Source organism: Puma concolor, chromosome C1 (genome assembly GCF_028749965.1).
Source record: "Puma concolor isolate L17-30 chromosome C1, mPumCon1.1.hap2, whole genome shotgun sequence".
Classification (NCBI taxonomy): Eukaryota; Metazoa; Chordata; class Mammalia; order Carnivora; family Felidae; genus Puma; species Puma concolor.
The window spans coordinates 159,465,707-159,489,860 of NC_141674.1; the positions used below are offsets into that span (position 1 = coordinate 159,465,707).

General features: G+C 37.3%; 1 protein-coding gene and 1 non-coding gene across 6 annotated transcripts; one reads left to right on the forward strand and one right to left on the reverse strand.

The window, feature by feature from the left end:
* The first annotated feature begins 381 nt into the window (after nucleotides 1-381).
* On the forward strand, nucleotides 382-23,585 carry BBS5 (Bardet-Biedl syndrome 5). 5 transcript variants are annotated; one of them, XM_025912209.2, is made up of 12 exons: nucleotides 387-555; nucleotides 2,610-2,692; nucleotides 5,900-5,965; nucleotides 6,606-6,655; nucleotides 6,787-6,914; nucleotides 10,778-10,913; nucleotides 13,576-13,671; nucleotides 15,808-15,870; nucleotides 17,661-17,795; nucleotides 21,964-22,047; nucleotides 22,991-23,014; nucleotides 23,170-23,585. In XM_025912209.2, the coding sequence occupies exons 1-12, from the start codon at nucleotides 497-499 to the stop codon at nucleotides 23,269-23,271; spliced, it is 1,026 nt and encodes a 341-aa protein (XP_025767994.1). In that variant the 5' UTR covers nucleotides 387-496; the 3' UTR covers nucleotides 23,272-23,585. The 5 variants fall into 5 exon arrangements, with proteins under 5 accessions (XP_086574967.1, XP_086574965.1, XP_025767994.1 ...); XM_086718838.1 differs by having other exon boundaries at nucleotides 514-651; XM_086718841.1 differs by lacking the exon at nucleotides 17,661-17,795 and having other exon boundaries at nucleotides 382-555.
* Nucleotides 8,082-8,188, reverse strand: LOC112849027 (U6 spliceosomal RNA). Its single transcript, XR_003222478.1, has one exon. It is a non-coding gene; the product is annotated as a U6 spliceosomal RNA (small nuclear RNA).
* Nucleotides 23,586-24,154: the final 569 nt, after the last annotated feature.

Sequence of the window (24,154 nt, forward strand, 5' to 3'; positions counted from 1 at the left end):
GTGACAGGGGGCAGACCATGCAGAAATCTGGGGAAAGAGAGTTCCAGGCAGGGAAAGGGAGCCCTGCCTCCCTGGAAGGTAGGCATTAGGAGAGGGTAGCAAAAGATCGGACAGGTGGGCGGGACCTGATCCGGCGGGGCCAGGTAAAGAATTAAGAGTTTTAAGTCTAAATTTCTTGACTGTAGCAAAATGGGGGAAGGCGGTGGAATGGCTTAAGGATGTGTGTTTGGAGGGTAGGAAAGTCAGTCAGAGGTCAAGCACACACTCCTGGGCCGGAGCCAGCTTGGTTTCTTTGAACCTCCCCCATCTCGCCTGGAGCCACAAATCCGCTTAGTGACGCGACAGGCCCGGGAAAGCGCGCACCCTACCTCAGGAAGCTTGACTCTCGGCGCCCGCCGTAGACGTCGTGACACAGGCGACCCGTTGCCTTGGAACCAGTGAGACGCCACTCGGCCTCCGCTGCTGCCGAGAGTGCCAGCGTTGGGCCTCGGTCACCATGTCGGTGCTGGACGCGCTTTGGGAGGACCGGGATGTCCGCTTCGACGTCTCCTCGCAGTGAGTCGCTCCCGGGGCCTGTAGAGGGCGCCGCAGCGAGGTTTCAGGAGGAGCCTGCGCCCCAACAGCTCACGGGCCTCGCGAGAGCGGGAGGAGGTTTGCGCCTGTGGTCCGCTCCCCGGGAGACCCCGGGTTGGCTCGGCCACTGCGGGAATGCATGTGAATTACAGTGGTTCAATCCAGTGCGGTCCGTGGCCGCGTCCTGACCCCGGGCACCTATCAGAAAGCTGAGCCCAAATACGTCCAGGACCATCCAGGGCTTGGGCGTCCGGTATACCCAAGTGAGCTTGGGGTGCCAGTTTCGTGTGGTGGAAGAACGTTCGGCAGGGACTCAGGAGCCCAGGGTTCTAAAACTAAGCCTGGAATATCGACACACATTGTGGGCCCTTAGACTTCACCGTTCTGAGCTTGAGCCTCTTCGTCTGTAAAACAAGGGAGGGGGGAATAAGCATTTTCCAAAATTCCTAACCACGCAAACTTTATTTCCATGATAAGTTTCCATCTTATTGTTCATTTAAATCACCAATAGGAAGAAGGAGCTACCTTTTGGAACCTCTCAACAGAAACCTTGGGTTTTTTTAAATTCCATGCCTTAAAGAGAAAATAGTATCTGCCTACCCAAAGTCCCCGGGGAAAATGCCCATTGGGATATTAACTGTTGGAAAACAGTAAAGCTAAGGTTCTTGGGTTAATGATATGAATGAAGCTTCTTAGCCACTTCTTATGATTCCTTATCATGAACAAAACCTTGGATAGCCAATGAAATATTAACTTCTAATTCTAACATGGTCTTAGATCCTTTAAGAACTTGTGAGGGAAGGGAATTTATAAAATTATAAACGACAGTTACATATTGCTCACATCCTATGACTTTATATTATTCTTGGAGGGTTCTTAATCCAAACAAAGGTCGATTTCATGAACATTTCCACTTTATTAAATATTTATCAAATACTTACTATGTGCTACTTACTGTGCTGATAGCTAAGGATAATGATACCCACACCCCCATTTTGGTGCAGGAGATACACATAGACAACTTTTTTTTTTTTTTTTTAACGTGGTAAGTGCCATCCTGAATACAGAATAATTCATTCTGCTTAGGGAAGACGTTAAAGAAGAAATAATATTTGAGTTCAGCCCTGAAGGTTGGGCAGGATCTTATCAGGTAGACAGAAAGAGAGTATTCCAGGGAAAAAAAAAAGAATAAAACATTAGGAGCAGAGTCTTGGAAGTACAAACGTCATTGGCTAGAAGGCAGAATTGGCAGGTAGAGGACGGAGGAACAATCAGAAAGGTAGAGTAGCCAGACTATAAAATGTTTAGCTGAGGATTTGGGACTTCATTTTCTAGGCAGTAGGATGATGTGGAAGATAGCAGGGAAGATATATGATCATGTTTGCATTTTCAATAGGTAATTAAGCCAGCGCTATGGAGAATGTGTTAGGCTGTACCACATACTCTGCTAGGTTTTTGTTTTTGAACACTCTAGATGCATTCTATTAGTTAGCAAACTTCACCCTATTTCCTTTTATTCCCTGTATCTAATTGTTTACCAAGTCCTAACGATGCTTTGCTTTAGCTTGTTCCTTCCATAACTGCCTGACCTCCTTTCCTCTACTCAGAAACCTCTGAAGGTTTTCCATCATCCACAGGACAAGGCTCATATCTATCCGACTAGCATTCAAAAGTAGTGGCATGCATTTTTCACTACCTCTTAACATAGATCTTCTCCAGCCAGATCGATCTTCCCACATTCCCTCATCATTTTTTTATTTCTGGTCTTTAATCATGGACTCTCTCCCTCTCTTATTTCTCCAAATCCTACCTCTCATTCTAGTTCTGACTTCTTTGCATGTCCCTGGTCACTCCAGGCCCCACTAGTCTCCAGGTTCTAGAAGTTCTTAAGACCTTATTTTCAAATGCACGAGTATCTGGTACTGTATCATTTATACTGTTGGCTGTTTTATCTGCATATGTCTCTTCTGTCTCTAACTAGATTGTAAGTGGGTATAGTTGTAGCTATAAAATTAAAGCCTTGATATTTATCTCAGACAAATGAAAACAAGACCTGGAGAAGCCCTTATTGATTGTTTAGATTCAATTGAAGACACCAAAGGAAATAATGGGGATAGAGGTGAGTATATTTCCTAATTTTTTTTATATTTCTGGTTTGATTTACAAATGATAAGTCATATCAGCTGGAGAATAAGATGTGAGACAGCATTATGTGTAGATATAATTGTGAAAGTGAAAGAGTTAAATCTACATAAGACTTTTGTCACACTTAAAGAGAAGAAAGAATAGGTATGAAACCTGCAGCCCGGGGAATACAGGTTCTTCCTCAGAACTTTGGTCCTTCAATAAATCCCAGTTTTGAAATCAGCTTTCTCCAACATAACTATTAAAACTCCAGGATTCCTGTCTGTAAGGAGCATGGGATAGTTCTGACTTTTGAATCTGCCTCCCCACAAAAAGAATAAGTATGTCATAGCTTTGCTATCTGGAGCCATGCTTCCTTTTAAGAACTCCAAGAGTAACTCACAATATCCCAAGACTGACACCTGGAGATGAACATATGGAGTACAAATTTAGGGCTGTATTGTGAAGTTTATTTGTAGGTTAAGCACTGAAGAATCATGTGAGATGTCTGAGGAGTAGCCAGAGTTGGACTCTAGAGTCCTTCCCACCCCAAATCAAATCCCAAAGGCTTGAACTTTGAAAAGTCCCAGGCTTCATATAGCCGTAATGGAGCCAAGTCCAGTGACCAGGTCTTATAAGTGTCACTACTGTTGTTTAAGAAAAAAAATAGGGGATGAGTAGGCAGCTTAGTATATCTGAAAAGGCTTTTTAGGGGAAAGGAGGTTTAAGAAGATGGGTCATAAACCTCTTATTCAAGAGAAGAGTAAGTGGGGGGGGGGGGATGAGCAGACCTCATTCAGGTAAGAAGGATCAGTAAATCCTAGAGAAGGAACAGTAACCCTTAGCAGAACAGATAAGGAGGAGCAGTAAATCCTAGAGACTGAACAGTAACCCTTATTGGCAGAACATGCTCACTGCAGCCTTTTTTTTTTTTTTTTTAATTTTTAATGTTTATTTTTGAGAGACCGAGAGAGAGAGATCATGAGCAGGGGAGGGGCAGGGAGAGGGAGACACAGAATCCGAAGCAGACTCCAGGCTCTGAGCTGTCAGTACAGAGCCCGACACAGGGCTCGAACTCATGAGATCATGACCTGAGTCGAAATCGGACGCTTAACCGACTGAGCCACCCAGGCTCCCCAACACTGCAGCCTTTCAAGTGGCCACTTGCTCTTTGGGTCTTTCTTCTGGTCTGCTCTGGAGTGGTATGTGAACAGCAGGTTTAATTGTGGGCCTTTCTTCCCTGTGAAGGGAACCTGTCATAACCAGCAGCCTATAGGCACATCCTGTCAGTGGCAAGGGCCCATCCTTGAAAGACTGCTTAGATCACATTTATGAAATGCTTCCTAGTGTCAGCCAGGCCCAAGTGAGAGTGAGGTATGAAGATTTCGCAGCAAATAAGAAGTCTTAGTTTGTGCCTTTGAGGGTGGAATAATAATCTCTAGATGGCTAGATCCTGACAAACCTGAATTAACTTAAGGAAGCCCTGAGAAGGTTTAGTTGTTCTCATACAGACTGGCAGGAACTCTTATGTGACAGTCCATCTACCAGTCCAAACAAAGACTATGGGTAATAGACCATTTTTGAATTCATTGAGTGCTCATTAAGTATAGAATCATATACTAGCACTTCAGAGTAGAGAGGGCAAAACACCACCCTGCCAGAAGTCTCCATCATAGTGCCTGAAATCTTCCTATTAATAAAAATAACTGTATTTGTACACATCTCAGAAACAATTCCCCAGAAAATGGCATTTTACAGGAGTGTGCAGAGCTGCTGGTTAATGAGAAGGTAGAAAAAGAGAAGGGCATTCCTGTCTTCTAGCCATCTCCATCCATTCCTTCCCAGCAGTTTGAAAATGACCAAATTAAGGCATTACAAAGTTCAGGAGACTCATGTTAAAACTATAAATACCCCCGGGTGCCTGGGTGGCTCAGTCGGTTAGGTGTCTGATTTCAGCTCAGGTCATGATCTCACAGCTTGTGAGTTCAAGCCCTGCATTGGGCTCTGTGCTGAGAGCTCAGGCCCTGGAGCCTGCTTTGGATTCTGTGTCTCCCTCTCTCTCTGCCCCTCCCCTGCTTGTGCTCTGTCTCTCTCTCAAAAATAAATAAACGTTAAAAAAAAAAAACACACTAAACTATAAATACCCCAAAAGATTAGCACATTTATTTAATCCATTTCAACTGTAAGTAGCCTGACGTGAAATTATCAGATTAGCTTTGCACACTGAAGCTGTATGAGAATGAAACAGCCATATTTCAATGTTTGGGAGATTAGGAAGAACAGGGACAGTTATATTTTGGTGTTTGGGAAGGGGTTTTCAAAGAGGAAAGAGTATGACCTGGCTATAGATTACTCATCAAGAGAATTCTGTGGTTATAATTTGTTGAAGAAATATTGGGGTTAAACAAAGTTAAGGGAGTTTTATTCAGGATATCTCAAAACTATCCTAATATGCTAATTGCATTCTAAATCTGTAAGACACATAGTTTACCATGCTCAGATTTACTTGACTTTTTTTCCTCAGAGCATTTATAGAGATGACTATTTCATAAGACACACTTTGAGAAAGGAAGTTATCTAACTCTATATTTCAGTATAAGAATGTCAGTCTGAAGCTAGGAATGAAAAGCATAAAGCCTTAAGCAGACTTTAGCCTGGCCATAACTTCATATGAGCAAAAGAAATTTTGTTTATAGCAAAAAAAAAAAAAAAAAAAAAATGGGTATATAAGTGTGGCTTATATAAATGAGAACTGTTAAGAGAGTACTCCTGTGGCAGGGATTAGTGTATATATGAAAGTCCTTTGAGAAGGGTGATTTCACTGAATGAGTTTGTAATTATGCCATCCCATACTCATTCTCACTTGTACATTTTTGACCTGCTGGGACCTCCCAGAGCAACTTCCACCAAGACCCAATTCTCTCTTTTAATCTGAGTTAAACCAAGCTGTTGGCATTGGATACCTGTATCCCCTCTGTAACTGTCAGATTTTGTTTCTCTGGGATTCCAAATCATGCACTGTATACTTTATATAGGATAGATACGAACAATAAACACATTCAGTTGCTAAATGTATGAAAATATCTGTGAGGATTACTGCTGATACTGAGCCAGAAGTTCTACGTCTACCTCTTTCTGTGCTGCAAAAATGGGTCCTTATATAAGGTAACCTATTTTTGTTTGTTTGTTTGCTTGCTTTTAGGGAGACTCTTAGTAACAAATTTAAGAATTATCTGGCACTCTTTGGCATTACCCAGAGTCAATCTTTGTGAGTATTTTTGTTAGATGACATTAAAGAATAAAAATACTTTGTCAAGTGAACTTGCACAGTGGCTTTTGATACCAAAAAAGCTGTACCATGAAATATGTGGAAAACTTAAATTGATAAAAACTTGAGCAGCCCTGTATAGACTGTATAATTATGCAAAAGAAATGTTTTTCAGTCTGTCCATTTTGTCTCTTGGACATGAGATTAGTGCTTTTACACTGAATGGTTTCGCTTTTGTTTTTGTTCTTTACTTACCTTTGACAACTTGCTATGACCTGTTTAATCCCAAAAAAGAGGGATCTAAATTCTAAATTCTAATAAAAGTGCAACCTTCCATTGTGTTAAATTTCGTTTTACTTATTTTTTAAAACTATTTTAGATTATCCAGCGAGACTTTTTCTCTTGAGGTAGTGGTACTAAGCTGTTCAGTGAATAATACAATATAGGTTTTAGAGAGGCAAACTTCCTTTCTCCCATGCTGTGAACGTTGTTTGTGCAAAGAGGCAGAATTGATATTCTAGTTCTTTTAATTATTTAACTTAAATTTGTAGAAATGATTTAAAGTATTTTATATATATTTAATTTTTTTTTCTCTCGGTTGATTGTATCATGTTCTTGAAATTCTTTGCTTGAATTTTAGCTATCGGTTACAACTGCATATTGAACATTACAACAAGGACTGCTAACTCTGTAAGTCTGAACAATCTTATTGAAATGTATGTACTGAAAAAACATTAACTATTTTGAGGTTGGACTTTGTTTTCACTGTAAATGAGAGTTGCTCCTAAAGTCTGAACTTTTAAATAAATTTGTTCTTACAGAAATTACGAGGCCAAAGTGAAGCTCTTTATATACTAACAAAATGTAACAGTACTCGTTTTGAGTTTATATTTACAAATCTGGTTCCTGGAAGTCCTAGACTTTTTACTTCTGTGATTGCAGTACACAGGTATGGTAATACTTTATGGATTATTGAATAATTTTAAGGCAATTCTATGATATAGAGGTTTAGAGGATAAAGTTTATCTTCCTGCAAGCTCAAGAAATTACAGTATCCTGAGGATATATAGAAGAACATACTGCGTTATAATTTAATAAACACTTTTAAGTATTTATAAAATACATAAGACTACTGAAAATTCAAAAAAAAAAAAAATTCTACTGAAGGGGCGGCTCAGTCAGTTAAGCATCCAACTTCAGCTCAGGTCATGATCTTCCAGCTCATGGGTTCAAGCCCTGCATCAGGCTCTGTGCTGACAGCTCAGAGCCTGGAGCCTGCTTTAGAGTCCTCGTCTCTCTCTGTCTCTGCCCTTCCCTGCTTGCTTTCTCTCTCTCTCTCTCTCTCTCTCTCTCTCTCAAAAATAAATAAAATATTAAAAAAAGAAATTCTACTGAAGATCCTATTAAATTAGCTACCAAGGAAGTGACAGTGAAATAGAGAGTTCATTCAATTTAGATAACCAAGTTGGATAATTCAGTTAATGAATTAAAAAGATTGTTTTTCTAGCAGTAGAAGGCATTCTGGGTGTTTTCCCTAAAGAGTTTTATTGTTGTTTTTCTTGTGTGTGTGTGGTTGTTTTGGTTTTATTATTTGCTAAATTCTTTTCACTATGTTAACTCTTTTTAAAAAAATATTTTTTTTATGTTTATTTATTTTTGAGAGAGAGAGACAGAGAGACAGAGCACGAGCAGGGGAGGAGCAGAGAGAGAGGGAGACACAGGATCCAAAGCAGGCTCCAGGCTCCAAGCTGTCGGCACAGAGCCCAATGCGAGGCTAGAACCCACGAACCGTGAGATCATGACCTGAGCCAAAGTTGGACGCCTAACTGACTTAGCCACCCAGGCACCCTTCTTTTTTTTTTTCTTTCTTTTTTTTAATTCTATAAAGAAATGCAAGTTTACACTTTCTCATTTCTGAGCTATGTAGAAACAACATATGTGCACATAGATTTTCAGGTGTCACTCAACTTCGTTCTCATGTCATAGATTGCTTTACTGGAATATTTTTCTAGTAAATTATCACAAGTTCATTATTCAGCGCCACATGTTGTGCTTTGACTGATATCATTTCCTCCAAGTTAATCCGCAAAGAGTGGCAGTTTGCTAAGAAGCTGCAGAAAATCTGGAACGCTTCACAAATTTGCATGTCATCCTTGCACAGGGGCCATGTTCATCTTCTCTGTATCGTTCCAGTTTTAGTGTATGTGCTGCCAAAGCAAGCACTGTAGCTCCTTATTTTTAACCAGACCTAAGTGCTATGATTTTTTTAAATCTTGGCTAAGATGACAGGCAAAATATACATATACACATATTTATACACACACACAGAAATATATATACTATTGTTTTAATTTGCATTTCCTTATTACTAGTGATGTTGAAATTTTTTTGGCTATTTAGTTTTCTATTATAAATTTCTTAATTATGCTCTCATCTGTTACGTATATTGCAAATTTATTTCTTAATTTCCTAGTATATTATTTGATTTTGCATTTTGTTGATGATTTGTTTTAATATTTTTTTAACATTTATTTATTTATTTTTTTAAAAAAATTTTTAACGTTTATTTATTTTTGAGAGAGAGAGACAGAGCATGAATGGGGGAGGGTCAGAGAGAGGGAGACATAGAATTTGAAACAGGCTCCAAGCTCTGAGCTGTCAGCACAGAGCCTGACGCGGGGCTCGAACTCACGGACCGCAAGATCATGACCTGAGCTGAAGTCAGCCGCTTAACTGACTGAGCCACCCAAGCGCCCCTAACGTTTATTTATTTTTGAGGAGGGAGGAGGGGCAGAGAAAAAGGGAGACAGAGAATCCAAAGCAGGCTCCACTCTGATAGCAGCAAGCCCGATATGGGCCTCGAACCCATGAACCATGAGATCACGACCTGAGCTGAAGTTGGACATTCAACCAACTGAGCCACCCAGGCTCCTCAATTTTTTAATCTACATAATGATTAGATTTTTACATAATTTAGATTTTTTGAGATATAATTCATATAGCATAAAATCTACCATTTTAAAGTTTACAGTTTGATAGTTTTAGTATTTCACAAGATTGTACAACCACCATCATTACCCAGTTCAGAATATTTCTATTACCCTAGAAAGAAACCCTTATAGCACTGTAGTCCGTATGTCACTCCCCATTCCTTTCTTCTCATAGCCCCTGTTTTACCACTGTAAAAACCACTGTTTTACTTCTGTCTCTATGGATTTGCCTATTTGAGACATTTAATATAAACGGACTTACAATATTGTGCCCTTTTATATCTGACATATTTAACTTATATAATGTTTTCAGCATTCATCCATATTCTAGCATGTATCAGGACTTCACTCCTTGTAACTAAATAGTATTACATTGTACGGATATATTTTGTTTACTCACAAATCATAGACATTTGGGTCTTTTCTACTTTTTAGCTATTTTAAATATTTTTCAAATTCTGTTGGACATATATGCCTAATTCCCAGTTCTGTTGGACATATACCTAAACCTTAGCTCTTTATTTCACTTTACTTAGAGATGTAATACGAAAAGGAGTTTGAAGGAAGCATAGAAACTGCTTTCTTCAATATTAAAAAATAAGAGTTCCCCCACAAATAACTCACAGCATAGTTTCAATTTTTTCCACTGGTTAAACATGGATGATTATAGCACTAAAGGAAATTAAGATTTATAGGCAAATGCTCAAATCCTCCTCTTTCACAATTTTTTAAATGTTTATTTATTTTTGAGAGAGCAAGGGTGAGCAGGGGAGGGGCAGAGAGAGAGGGGGCAGAGGATCCAAAATGGACTCTGCGCTGACAGCAGAGTTTGAGCATGTTTGTGGGGCACTCACTCACAAACCGTGAGATTGTGACCTGAGCCAAAGTTGGATGCTCATCCAACTGAGCCACCCAGGCACCCCTCCTCCTTCACGACTTATATGTTAGATTAATTAAAGTAAAAACCATAAGTTTGATAATGAGTATTATGATTTATGTCAATAACTTCTAAAGTTACTCAGGCTAAGAAAACCCTTTAGTTTTATTAAATGAGTAAATTAGCCTATAATTTTGTGGAGTAAAATTAGAAGTAACAATCAAATGTGATCCAAATAGGTATAATGAAACTAATCAAAACTAATAATAAATACAGATTTACAGAATAATTATATTACAGAAATACAGAAGAAAATTATTTATTAGTTATCAATAGGAAAGCATGGAGAAAAAAACAAAGGGATTTTATATATATATAAAACACACACACACTCGCACACAGATACACACTGTCCTGTGGTCCCTTTTGGAGTTGGTACACATTCATTCCAATTTTCTGTATGGAGGTGGATGTGATCATAATGTTCTCAGGTTGCAATGAGAAAAGTAATTGGACTCCTGTTTGTGTCCAAAGAATAATGGTGCCTTTGACTAAAACAGAGAAATGGAAGGAAGCATTTTGTTTGATAGGGAAAAGAATTTCCATGTCTATTATAGGTAAGCATTGTTTTTCAGCTTAGAGGGAAAATCTGTTTCCTTTCATTTGTGCTGTATGATATGTGCTGTCTTAAAAATTAGACATCTAAAAATAAACCTGTTTATTTTTAAAATAAATAAACATTTATAAATCCTATACCAAAATGATAAAGACTAAAAGACTGATCACCAAAACTTACTGAAAAGCAAATTTTTAAATTTATTATAATAATTACTTGAGTGATGTACATAAAGTATTAACAACTATATATTTTGGTAGGTAGGTAAACATAACTTAGGAAAACCACATTTTCAGGGTGGTTTAGTCTTTGTTTGTTCTTTTTTATAGAGCATATGAAACTTCTAAAATGTATCGTGATTTTAAACTGAGAAGTGCATTAATTCAAAACAAGCAACTAAGATTATTACCACAAGAACATGTATATGATAAAATCAATGGAGTATGGAATTTATCCAGTGATCAGGTATTGTGCAAAAAGCTAATGAACCTTTTGGGTCAGTGCTTTGTAATTACTTTTCCATTTATCATTGAGTTTGTATGTTCATTTAACTCTTAAAATAAGCATTACATCTGATAAGTTAGCATTAGCTCTCAATATAAAATAATATTCCGATTTTCATATTTTCATGGTTTTGTGCTCTTTTTAGTTTAGCAGCATTTGTTCTATGTAGAATTTACAGTTGGAGTAGACCTTGGAGATTATCTAGTTCAGTCTCCATTCACTTATAAATTAAAAACTCAGGCCCCCCAAATTAAATGACCTCACACATCTAGTTCGTCTGAGAGCTATCTTCTTCCCCCTATGCTGTACTACCCTCCAATTCTTGATAACTTATGCTGATGGAGGAGAGCCATGGGTGGACAGTCATGGAAGCCTTTTAATTTGGTCTTTATGGAATTAAACATATAACTCATTTGGTGATTCCTACATCTATTATTGTAACTTCTCATTTGCTCCTGCAGTTAAGACCAGTTGAAACATACAAGCAACAAATAGTTGGAATAAGTAACAAACCAATTTCTAGAGAAAAATTTGTCTCTTACTAAGAATAGTTTCCAGCCTTTGTGTGTGTTATAACCTAGATTAGACTGATAACCGCTGGATTAAAGCTATAGCATTTGAAGGAAAAGCTTTTTGCTAAACATTGAATCATAAATTTAAATTACAATTAATTTCTAGTTTTAAACTCTGATAATGGTTCTATAGTATATAGACAGCTTTCCATCTGAATAACTACTCATCAGGAATCAGCAAACTTTTTACTCTGAAGGGCCAGATGGTAAATATTTTAGGCTTTGCAGGACATACTGTTTCTGTCATAACTTCTCAGACTTGCCATTGTACTAGGAAACCAGCCATAGGCAACTTGTAAACAAGTGAGCATGGCTGTGTTTCAATAAAACTTTATTATGGACACTGAAATTTGAATTTCATACAGTATCCATGTGTCATGAATTATTGTTTTGACTTTTTTCCAGCCATTTAAAAATGTAAAAATTATTCTTGGCTTCTAGGCCATACAAAATGAAGCAGCAAGACAGATTTGTCCCACAGACTGTAGTTTACAAACCCCTGCTTTAGGTAATAGCTTAGATGTCACTTTCTGAAACCTTCCTTTTGTGTTGCCTATGCAGTCTGTACTTAATTGCCACCTCAAATTATTCCTGCTCTAAAATACAGAGCTTGTCTATACCCTCACATTAGATTGTAGGCTTTATAAAGTAGGGGTGGAATTACTCTGTTCAGTTAGATCCTTACCATCTAGCACCACACCTGGCATTTTAAATTAATTAATTAAGATGTTCAGGATTATCAGAAATATTTTATTGAAAATATGGATGTTATTGTAACCTAACTTATGTTTATTGAAAAATAATAAAATAAAATAAAATATGCCCTCCTATTCTTTTAAAAAATCCTTAGGAATTTTGCAAGTTGTTCTGTTCTTCTAAAATGAGAGGAAAGATTGACATAAATAATTACTCCTTCTAAACTCAGACTTAGTATTGTTTAATGGGATGTGCACCAGGAGTAAGGAGGCTGAAATTTTTTGTATAACAATTTCTTGCAAAATGAGAGTGGATGAGGGAAATATATATACTTATATATATGTTTATTAACAATGATAATTGAGAAATAAGTGGTCTTTTTTTAAAATTAATTTATTTATTTTGAGAGAGACAGAGACAGTGTGTGTGGGAGGAGGGGCAGAGGGAGAGGGATAGAGAGAATCCCAAGCAGGCTCTGTGATGCCAGAGCAGATCCTGATGCAGAGCTCGAACCCATGAAGTGGTGAGATCACGACCTGAGCCGAAACCAAGAGTCAGACATTCGACCAAATGAGCCACCCAGGTGTCCCAATAAGTGGCCTTTTCTGATGTTTCAAACCTGCTTATCCCAGAAGAGGGCTTTTTAGATTTTGTATTTGTGAGTTAATGTTTTATGCCCAACCTCAAAGTATAAAATAAATTCCTCTGGGAGTATATGGTGGAGAGAAGGTAAAGGTAAAGGTGGATAATGATATAGATAAATGGAAGAGGCAGCTAATTTTGGTGCCATGCTATTAGGTATTAAAGATTTTTTTAGCTATCGTCCTGAAGTAATTTTGTTGAAGGGCCATGTAATTGGAAAACAGTTTGATTTATAGTTAGCATTGAAGGGCTATAAAATAACTCTTATGGACTAATGGGGGTTATCACATGTGTTTTGTCTCTCTTACCACAGTTCCCTTGTCTTAACTTACTCCAGGTTTTGAACAACAGTCCTAATAAGATGTAACACTTGTAGAATGCTTACTATGTGCTATACATTGTGATAAGGACTTTATAGGGGTTATTTAATCAAATCTCCATTTTACATTTGATACAATGCACCAAGAACAAATCTGCCCGTGCTCAGGCAACTGGTAGGTGCTGATGGCATAATGATTACAGCCTAACTCCAGAATCCAGGCTTTCAGTCATCTGGTTGTACTTCGATTCAGTGAATAATGAAGTCATTAATACTCCATGATACTCAATTCTGGTATTCTCTCCTACTGATAATCAGAATTACTCTGGTGTTTAGAAAATAAAGAATAAGTATTCAAACAAATGATCATTGATGTATCTCTCATCTTTCACAGGGAAATTTAGGAACCTTTTTTATTACCAATGTGAGAATTGTGTGGCATGCAAATATGAATGACAGTTTTAACGTCAGCATACCATATCTGCAAATTGTAAGTGCATGCATTTTGGTGACCTTGTTTTAATGTAGATTGTTTCTGTTCAGTAGTTAATGGAACTTTCAGGATTAGATGAATTCTATCTCCCTCTTTTTTTCCCCCCCAAGTTTATTTATTTTGAGAGAAAGAGAGAGTGCACAGAGGAGGGGCAGAGAGAGAGGGAAAGAGAGAGAATCCCAAGCAGGCTCCACACTATCAGTGCAGAACCTGACGTGGGGCTCGAACCGTGAGATCATGACCTGAGCCTAAACCAAGAGTCAAGGGCTTTAACCAACTGAGCCGCCCAGGTGCCCCTCTATCTCCCTCTTTTTAAGTGGCAACAGTGTAGCTAAGAGCAGACTTTTAAAATGTTGAGAATTTACAATTTCAGCATAGAAAAGACGCAACAATACTTACATTCAAGGGAAACCCCAGCGTTATCAACTTGCTATTAAAAGAGATATATGCAGGATTTTCAAATTTTTAGTAGTTACCATACAGATTAAGATGTGTCTTTCTTTCTTTCTTTTTTTTTTTTTTAAGATGTGTCTTTCTTAGGTTCCAGTCAGAGAGTGTTAGCTACTAAAGTTCTCCATAACCTTTTCATGAGGTAGATGTATAGTGGTTCTTTGCAAGTCTTAAGCATACTGCTCCACATACTTTGTTTTGGCTCTCTTCACACTTTCTGCTTTTAAAGGCAGAATGAAGTCTTTAATTCTGTGAATGAACTGTTTTCACTGTTTACAGAAACAGCATTAATACAAGCTAGATTCATACTACAGGTTTGGTGAAAGGAATCAAGATGGTTTTTAGTGATAATGATTTTAGCTTAAGTTCAATTAAAGCTGTTAAAATCCAGAATAAGAACTAACTACATCTGAGACCAGTCGTTTTGAGAGTAAAGGCGGTTCTTTTTATATCTTCTGCTAAGTATGTGATTCAGTGAAACAGATAGTAAATTCCAATAAACTGAAGAATTTCATTTACATAAGGAAATTACGTATAGGACTCTAGTGCAAATTAGATGGAACGTAAAAATAGTTAATGAAAATCCTGTGTGATTTGCCTATGGTAATCACCCTTATTGTGGGATATAAAAAGTCTTAAGACTAGGCAGTTTCATTAACAACTATTTATTGAATAGACACAATGTATGTGATATCTGGAAAATGTCATTTTTTAAGACGTCTGAGTTTACAAGGATGGTTCCCAAGCCTATCTTTTGCCAAATCGTTTGATTTCTGAGTTACTTTAAAATATCTGATTGTTAATGTGACAAATATTTAGCACCTACTCTGTGCTAGGTGCTAGAGAGATAGTCGTGAACACCATGAAGCAGCACACAGTTCCTGCCTTCAAAGAGTTGTCAGTCTGGTGGAGAAAACCAACACATTAAACAGAAAATCGTAAAAACTGATAGGAAGAAAATGATTTCTAGCCATCTAAAGATGTATAAGAATTTAATAACCATGGCTGGGAAGATATGACAGAATCTGCATAGGTATTTGATAAACTGGTGTTTGTATTGTTGATGGCTGTTTTATATGCGTTTATATATGTTCTAGCTTGCCTGACCTAATCTGTATTATACTAAAAAATTACTGAGTAGTAAACAACCTTGTGCTTTTTGTTCTTCAAATACGATAGTTTTTGTTATTTAAGAATACAGTTACCAAAAATGGCCTTTGGAATGAATTCAGCCTGGTCCAAACAACTTGCAATCTGATATCATCACACTCTGTCACTAGGACAGTCATATCCATGTGACTTTTAAAAACTAACCCAGCCTTAAAAACCACAAAAGATGCTGGCTCTCCAGTACTAAAAGGTTGCTGGCCTTTGGTTTCAAATACTCAGAAAAGTTGTGGACTCCCTGATTGTGGGGGGTGGGTGGGGATATTTGAATCAGATAATTTTGTGCACATTTCAGAGATTTCCTCTTTTGATTACCTAACAAGTTTGCTGCCTGTTTCTAGTATGAACATTTTCATTTTACTTGATCTCAGTGGGAGTGTAATGCAGGAAAGAGGGAGAATTCTGTTCTTTAGATTATGAAAAGTGGTTACTGTGTAGAAGTTGAAAAACTTGTGTTAAAGAATCACTACTATCAGATAGTAAAAACGTGCATTTTGTTTTTCATTTTACATCTAGCGTTCAATAAAGATTAGAGATTCAAAATTTGGTTTAGCTCTTGTCATAGAAAGCTCTCAGCAGGTAAGATATTTTCTATTTGTATTACTCTTTAATAGATTTTTTAAACTATATGACTGTCTATATTTTTAGTTTTATTTCTATAGTAACCGGTTTACATCCAAGAAGAATATTAGCTATAACATGAAGTTATATGAAAAGTTTAAAATCATGCAGTAATTGTCCACATAGGAAGAACCTTGCTTATGTTTGTTTCTTTGTTGGGCAGACATAACCATTATCATCATTATGATTATCATTTTTTTATGTTTATTTATTTATTTTGAGAGAGAGTGTGTGTGGGAGGGGCAGAGAAAGGGGGAGAGAGAGAACCCCAAGCAGGCTCTGAGCTGTCAGCATTGAGCCCAACACAGAGCTCCATCTCGCAAACCGTGAGATCATGACCTGAGCCAAAATCAAGAGTTGGACCCTCAACTGACTGAGCCACCCAGGTGCCCCATGATTATCATTCTTAATGACAGAGTTAAGTCACTGTACTTTTCATGTATTATCTCAATCTCTACCCTATGATACAGTTACTATTTTTTTCCCCATTTTACACTCAAGGAATCCGAGGCTTAGAGAAGTTAGGAACCTTGCCCATAGTCTCACAACTAGTAAGTGGTGGGATAGATTTTGATTCAGGTCTGACTGATTCACAAGAGTGTCCTTGGGAAACACAGATATATACAAATAGACACACACATGCACCCTGAGATTATACGGTATCTAATTATAATTGCTGTGTCCCATTAGGCCAGTTCTTTGCAGAAATACATTTAAATAGAACATTTACTTGTAAAATCACTGCTCTTCTAAATTCGAAGTTTGAATATGAATGTCTACTCACTCCTTCCCCTTGGCCTGCAGATTAGTAGCTTCCATTTACTGAGTGCTTGCTATGTTCCAGGAACTGTATCAAATGTCATGTGTACATTATTTTATTTAATACAATTAGATAACTGTTTTATGGTTAGAAAGCTGAGGCTTAAAAGATTAAGGAAAATATGTTTCCCAGCATCAGATAGTAAATTTGTTGTAAAACACAGAATTTGAACCCAAAAGTATATGCTCTCACCTTTCACAGAATGCTACTTAATTGTTTTTTAAGATTTTTTTTAAAAGTAATCCCTACACCCCATTTGGGGCTTGAACCAACCCCAAGATCAAGAGTCACATGCTCCTCTGACTGAGCCAGCCAGTCACCACCCCCCGCCCCCCACCACTACTTAATTTTTTAACACTCTTCAACAACAATCTGTCGTGATCAGGTTCCTTTCCTAATTCTTCAAGGAGAGAGCCTCAGCTAGGCCATTCCCTTTCTTCTTTTAATACGGTTTATTGTTTTTCAAGGTCTAGCTCAAGAAAAGCTTAGTTCCCTTGGCCATCATAATATACAGTGTATTTTTTTTTAATCTTAAAATATCATCTTTGATATTTATAGATGAAATGATGTGATATCGGGCTATGCTTCAGAATAATCCTGAGGGGTGAGAGGAGGAGATTTGGGGGAGAGGGAGGTTAAATATGGAACAGAGTTGGCCACACATTGCTACTTGTCAAAACTAGAGATGGCTACATACGTGCTTATTGTACTCTTTCTTCTATCTTTGTATGTGCTTTCAATTTTTCATTACAAAAATTTTAAATGAAAAAATCAGCTTACCTATGGTGCTCTGAAATAAAGACTAGAATTATGGTTTATCATATACTGTGATTACCATTCCCAGGCTTGTTTTTTCTTTTTTGTTTTTTCTTTTCTTTTCTTTTCTTTTCTTTTCTTTTCTTTTCTTTTTTTTTTTTTTTTTGTACAGAGTGGAGGATATGTTCTTGGCTTTAAAATAGATCCTGTGGAAAAACTACAAGAATCAGTTAAGGAAATCAATTCACTTCACAAAGTCTATTCTGCCAGTCCTATATTTGGAGTGGATTATGAGATGGAAGAAAAGGTAATTAGTTCAGTATGTAAAATACAGAGTATGCTGAATTGCTTTTACACATCTATAAAATTCAGACATAAATACATGTGTACAATTTAATTTTGAACTTTGTTTAAAACGATGAATGTACAGACTGCTCAGTGAGCATGACCCCCTCAGCCATCACAAATTTGCAGCTATCCACCTGTCTGTCCACTGGCTGCTCCGTCGTCATTCCTGCCCTTCTAGGTGAGAGGTTTATTCAGAGAAGCGTCCATGTGCAAGGCTTCTATGATGTGGAAAGACTTCAGTCTCTCACGCTGTTTGGTTTTTATTCCACTTCTACCTCCCCTTAGCATTTGGGCAAACCTTACAGGCCTTACAGATACAATGCTTTTCTCACAGAGCCCCACCATATAGCAACTCCAGGAGTCTACTCCATCAATAGGGCCAGGTCCGTTCCCTATTCATCAGTGCCTCTGACATACCAGTTAGGAAGTATTTTGAGTATCCTGTCCAAATGTCTGCTCTTTGCTTTCTGTATGATTTCTGGCTTTTGCCCCCAAACCCACCCTGCTCTCCAGGTACATGAACTCTCCTTTGGCTTTATTCTTCAGCCTCTCCAACTAGGACCCTTGTCATCTGGTCTGTCACTGGTGTCCTCACCAGCCACTACATCGGAGATGTCCTCACTGTCTGCTCTGTCAGTGGGACCCTTGCCAGAGGTTCTGTCTCTGGTGCCCTCACTGACTAGTCTTCTCACAGGTGTCCTTGCTATCTGTTATTTTGCTCAGGCCCTCACCGTACACTGTTACTGGTGCCCTTGCCACCCACTGTCAGTAGTGTCCCTGCTGGCACTCAGCATGTTGAGCCATATCACAAAGCATATACATTACCTGTCTCTTCTGCTCTTGGACTACAGTGCGTGAGCAGAGAAGATCAAGTAGGGCCGGACAGCTAAGTTCAAATCCACACCCTCCGACTTCAGCCAGGCCTTTGTTGCCTGGTAGCACTCCTTGCACGCAGTTTTTTTCTCTCCCTATAGTACTCCGTATATAGCCCCCTCCCTTCCAGCTGAAACTTCTCTGTGGGTTGCTGACTGCATTATACATACGTTCATGTATTTCATCTCCTTAACCATCATTTTCTGTTTTCCTCCCACTCTGCCCTTCCTTCGGCATTCTCCCTTTCACTCGGCCTTCTCCGTACATTGCTCAGCAATGTCAGCCGTCCTCCAGTTCCGTCCACGTACACTGCTGTACACGACTCTCACATCTTTTGTTCCGACCTCGACACGTTCTCTCATCTTGCCAAGCCTCCAAATATTTATGAAGATATTCACATACATGAGTGTTCCAAATAACATAAATTGAATTTCTCATTTAAAAGTTTATCTGAGTAATTTAAGTAAATAAATAATTTTCCAAGTCTCTAAGCTACCCTGGGACTTGATTGAATACCTCAAACTTGGCATACCTAAAATGCTATCATTTTTCTCAAAAGCACCACCCTACTGATGGACCTATTTGTTTATTTTTAGCATTAGTCAAAGTCAGCCGTGCTCAAAAGCTGAGATTTCCTTTTTTGTTTTTCTGATTGTCTTATTTCATGCATTCAGTCAATCATACAGCCTCCTCCCTTTTCCTATCCCTATCACACCACAATTACTGTTATGACTTTTCCTTCCAGAATAATGTTGTGGAACAAGCATGTTCCTTGGAACCTGGCAAACCTGACTTTAATCCCCATCTCACCATTTATTTGTGATTCTAGGCAAATTTGAAGTACAATTTTCTCATTATAAAATGAAGATAATCTCTCTCACAAAGTTATTGATCATGTCCATGAAATGCGTGGCATATGAGAGGCACTCAGTATGTTAATTCTCCTACAAATTCTCTGCTTTTCATTTCTTCTCTTTTCTTCTTTTTTGATCCGCAGTGCATAATAATAGCCAGCCATAATGACTCACTCTTATCATCTTGTGTTAAGCCCCTACTCAAAAGCCACCTCTTCAGGGAGGTCTTCCCTGACTACCATCTAAAACAGCAGCCTCCGTCATTTTTTTGTCCCTTATCCTTGCTTGCTGGCTTGCTTGCTTCTTTTATTTTTGGTACCACTCATCAGTCTTCATTGTAAGTAATCTCCATGCAGTCAGGGATTTTCATCTATTTTCTTTAACCACTGTATCTCCAGCAATCAGAACTAACACATAATAGGCTCTTAGTGAATATTCATAGATGCTGAATGGCTGCATTGAACACCTACTGTTCCAATTCACTGCTCTAAGAACTTTATATGCATCATTTCATTTAATCCTCCCAACAGTACTCTGAAGTATAGTATTATTATCCTTATCTCACAGTTAAGGAGATTGAGGCTTAGCTAGGTTAAGTCACTTATACACAGTTACACAACTGTGAATGTGTTTGAAACATTCAGGCTGTCCTCAAAGAATCAGGTCACTCTTGTCAAGTAATACACTTCTACCCTACACACCCCTCCCACCAATTACCTAGAGTATAGATAAAGTCTAAATTCTTTGGGCTGGTATTAAAGAATTTCAGTAGACACCAGTCTACATTTCCTACCTTATCTGCACAGCCACAGTATCTGGTTGTACAGCCTGTGTATTGCCCAACTATAAGAACCTGATAAATGTAGTGTGAATGATGCTCCTTTGAGGTTGCTCAATACAGTAGCCCTGCTAGCTTCTTCTGTCTCATGGGACTCTTATATTCTGACCATACTGGATTATTCATCATTCTTCAGCCACATCCTGTGGTTTCTCACCTTTGTTGATGCTGGTCCCCTCTGCCAGAAATACCCTTTCCCCTAACCCTACCTATGGAAGCCGTCTTCATCCCAAAAGGCCTACCTTATATGCCACTTTTTTCTTCATGAAAATTTCTGGGATTCACAAGCCAGAAGTCGTGCTGTCTATACACATTTTTATTATAATAGATAAACTGCATTTGTTACAGCTACTTTTCATTGGTTAAACCATATGATATTAATCTTTGACCATTTTTGACTAGTAAAAATGGCAATTTCATATGTTTCAACCTAGTATTTAATTATTTGTAATTGTGTTTTATCTGTTGCTCCCTTCCCACGAGATTACAGACCTTTTGTAAGGACAGGAACTTTTTACCCTTGGTAGTACTAACATAGTGCCTAACACACCAAAGATACTAAAACATTTGAAAAATGAATATCAGTACCATATTTTATTTCGCTTTACCATTAGAATAGTCCGTGCAAATCATAGTTCTTTTACTTTTCACAAATTCTGTTTAATGACCATTTCAGTTTTAAGGAAAATTGAAAATTTGCTGTTATCCGAACTTAGTTTTTTTTTAAACCATGTGAAAGAAAATCAGATAAAGTCCAATGAGAGGTTTTTTCTTTAAGGATATCTCTAAGTATCATATTAAGTATGTGTAAATTTGCCATTTTAATATTTTTGATGATATTGACTTCATATTTAAAACCTTGATGTTGGGGCGCCTGGGTGGCGCAGTCGGTTAAGCGTCCGACTTCAACCAGGTCACGATCTCGCGGTCCGTGAGTTGGAGCCCCGCGTCAGGCTCTGGGCTGATGGCTCAGAGCCTGGAGCCTGTTTCCGATTCTGTGTCTCCCTCTCTCTCTGCCCCTCCCCCGTTCATGCTCTGTCTCTCTCTGTCCCAAAAATAAATAAACTTTGAAAAAAAAAAATAAATAAAAAATAAAAAAATAAAAAAATAAAACCTTGATGTTTAACTGATTACTCAAGGTAATTTTAATAGAATATAAATTATCATGTACCTGGGTGGCTCAGTTGGTTAAGCCTCTGACTCTTGATTTCGGCTAAGATCATGATCTCACAGCACATGAGTTTGAGCCATGCTTAAGGCTGCTGGCAGTGCAGAGCTGCTTAGGATTTTCTGTCTTCCTCTTTCTTTGCCCCTCCCCTGCTCTCTCTCCTCTCTCTCTCTCTCTCTCTCTCTCTCTGTCTCACACACACACACACACACACACACACACACAAGTAAATAAACAGAATATAAACTATGCAGTGATTTTTCTAAGATTTGAGTAGTTTGCAACTGTTTTATCCTTTTACAAGTATTTACAATTCTCACAGCACATTTTACTAAAATTATTTGTTGAATTACTATTACCTCTTTGATGCATTTTAACATCTGCTGATTTTTAGCCACAGCCCCTTGAAGCTCTGACAGTTGAACAGATTCAAGATGATGTAGAAATAGACTCTGATGATCACACGGACGCTTTTGTGGTGAGCATGATGAAGACGAGCTACTGAAAATCTTATGATTTTTAAAATCTGAGTCATGTTTAATTAAGTAATGGCTTAAGTATGTAAAACACCATAGAACGTGAGACTTTTTGAGAGTTATCTTACATATGAATTGGAAAGCAATTTTTTCTTTAAGTTAGGAACTTGTTCTTTGAAATTGCCTTTAAGTTACCAAACTGGGAAATAGTTTGAGAACACAATTATTCGGAGGATTTCAGATCTGCAAAAGATTTTTCATACCTAAGAATAATAGAACACGCTAGTTAATTAAATTAATTTAAAAATCTATACTTTTCATAATTAGTCTTTATGAGATGGACTTCCCTTTGATTTATTGGCATATTACCTTAAAAAGGATATTTGAACAATGAACTTTTCTGTTGCAAATTTGTATTATTTAGCTTTCATAGCCAGAATAATAATAATGCTTTCTATATATGGTGGTGTATAAATCTGACTAGCATACCTCTCTGGGAACAAGTATTTTTAAACAAGTGTGAAATTCGTGTAAAATATTTAATTATAAACTACTACTACCTCAAATGTATGCATTAGCTGATACATTGAAGCACTGATTGCTTTGTTTTGTTTTGCCAGCATCTTCTTCTAAACCAAAAGTAGGGATAAAATTTTATAGCTTTTAAGTCATTCTTTTTATCTCCTTTCAGGTTAACAATGCTAATTATGTACTAATTACAAAGCACATTTTTTGGAGCTTAAAGCTTGTAGTCACTACTAATGATTGGCAAGTTAAATCTGCTGCTAGCATAGTAAAGATAGATGACAAGAGCATTAGACAGAATGAAACAGAATGTGAAATATATGTAGTTACACAGTTGTTTTATAAATGAATTACCTATTTCTTAGTCCACTCACCTATTACATGTTGAGTATGTGAAATATTATTTTCTTTGTCTTATAGGCTTATTTTGCTGATGGCAATAAGGTAAGGACATTTTACCTATAGTATATGAAAAAAAAACTTTCTGTATTCTAACATTTAGTATTCACAAAACTTATGTGAATCCTATTTTTTGTTTTTTTTTCCTCTTCCTTGCCCACCTTCTTCATTCCCATCTCATCCTCTTATCTCACAAAAAGCAACAAGATCGTGAACCTGTATTTTCAGAAGAACTGGGGCTTGCGATAGAGAAATTGAAGGATGGATTCACCCTACAGGGACTTTGGGAAGTGATGAGTTGATCTTGAGTTGAGCTGGATTTCTATTTAAAGATATCTCAAGATTAAAGATACTAGTCGCCTGCTATAAGGCATGGAATAGTTTTTACATTTACAGAAAAAGCTTTTAAGAAAGAGGGTTTTTTTTAATGATTAAGGAAAAACTCATTTATCTAAGATTTTATTGCCTCTCTTCTAAAAATTATATTTAAAATTGTAATCATCACATATCTGGTTTGTAAATATGTTTATTTTGTATCTAATGCTTGTAAATTATTAGTCTGCAGATATTAAAAGACTGTATCTTGTTGGGTTAATAAAGAACTTATGCAGCACCATTTAATGTTTTGAAAGCATTATTTAAAACAATAAGATTATTCTTATGGAGTTATCAAAATACTGCTTTTTTAATTTTAAAATCTGGTAAATGAATTATCAAAAAGCTCCAAATGTAAACCAACTCTAATATAAATTATGACTCTTAAACTTGTCATGTTTAGGTGACCATTTCTGTAAAACCTAAAAATTATAGCTAACTCTGAAGTATATCAACCCCTGTGTAATGTTTTGGGCACTATTTTATAAGTAATTTCAATATAGATTTGACAAGAATACATTTATTTAGTAAGGAAATAGTTTTAAATAGTTTGTAAATAAATAGTTCATTTATTGACTTTCTCCTTATTTGTACTCATTGAAACTTCTTTGAAGTTTTCAAAAATAGAGTATTCTCAGATTTCTTGGTTAGCTAAGATTTGGCAACTTCTCTGGCATCAGTGTTTTTTGCCGCTGCTTGGGTATAAAGAAACATTGTAAGGAACCTTTGTCAAATCATTGAAATCAGCAGAAGGAGCCCTCTTTCTCTAAAGAGAAAGGAGTGTTTTAGAAACATTAAAATGAGATGCAA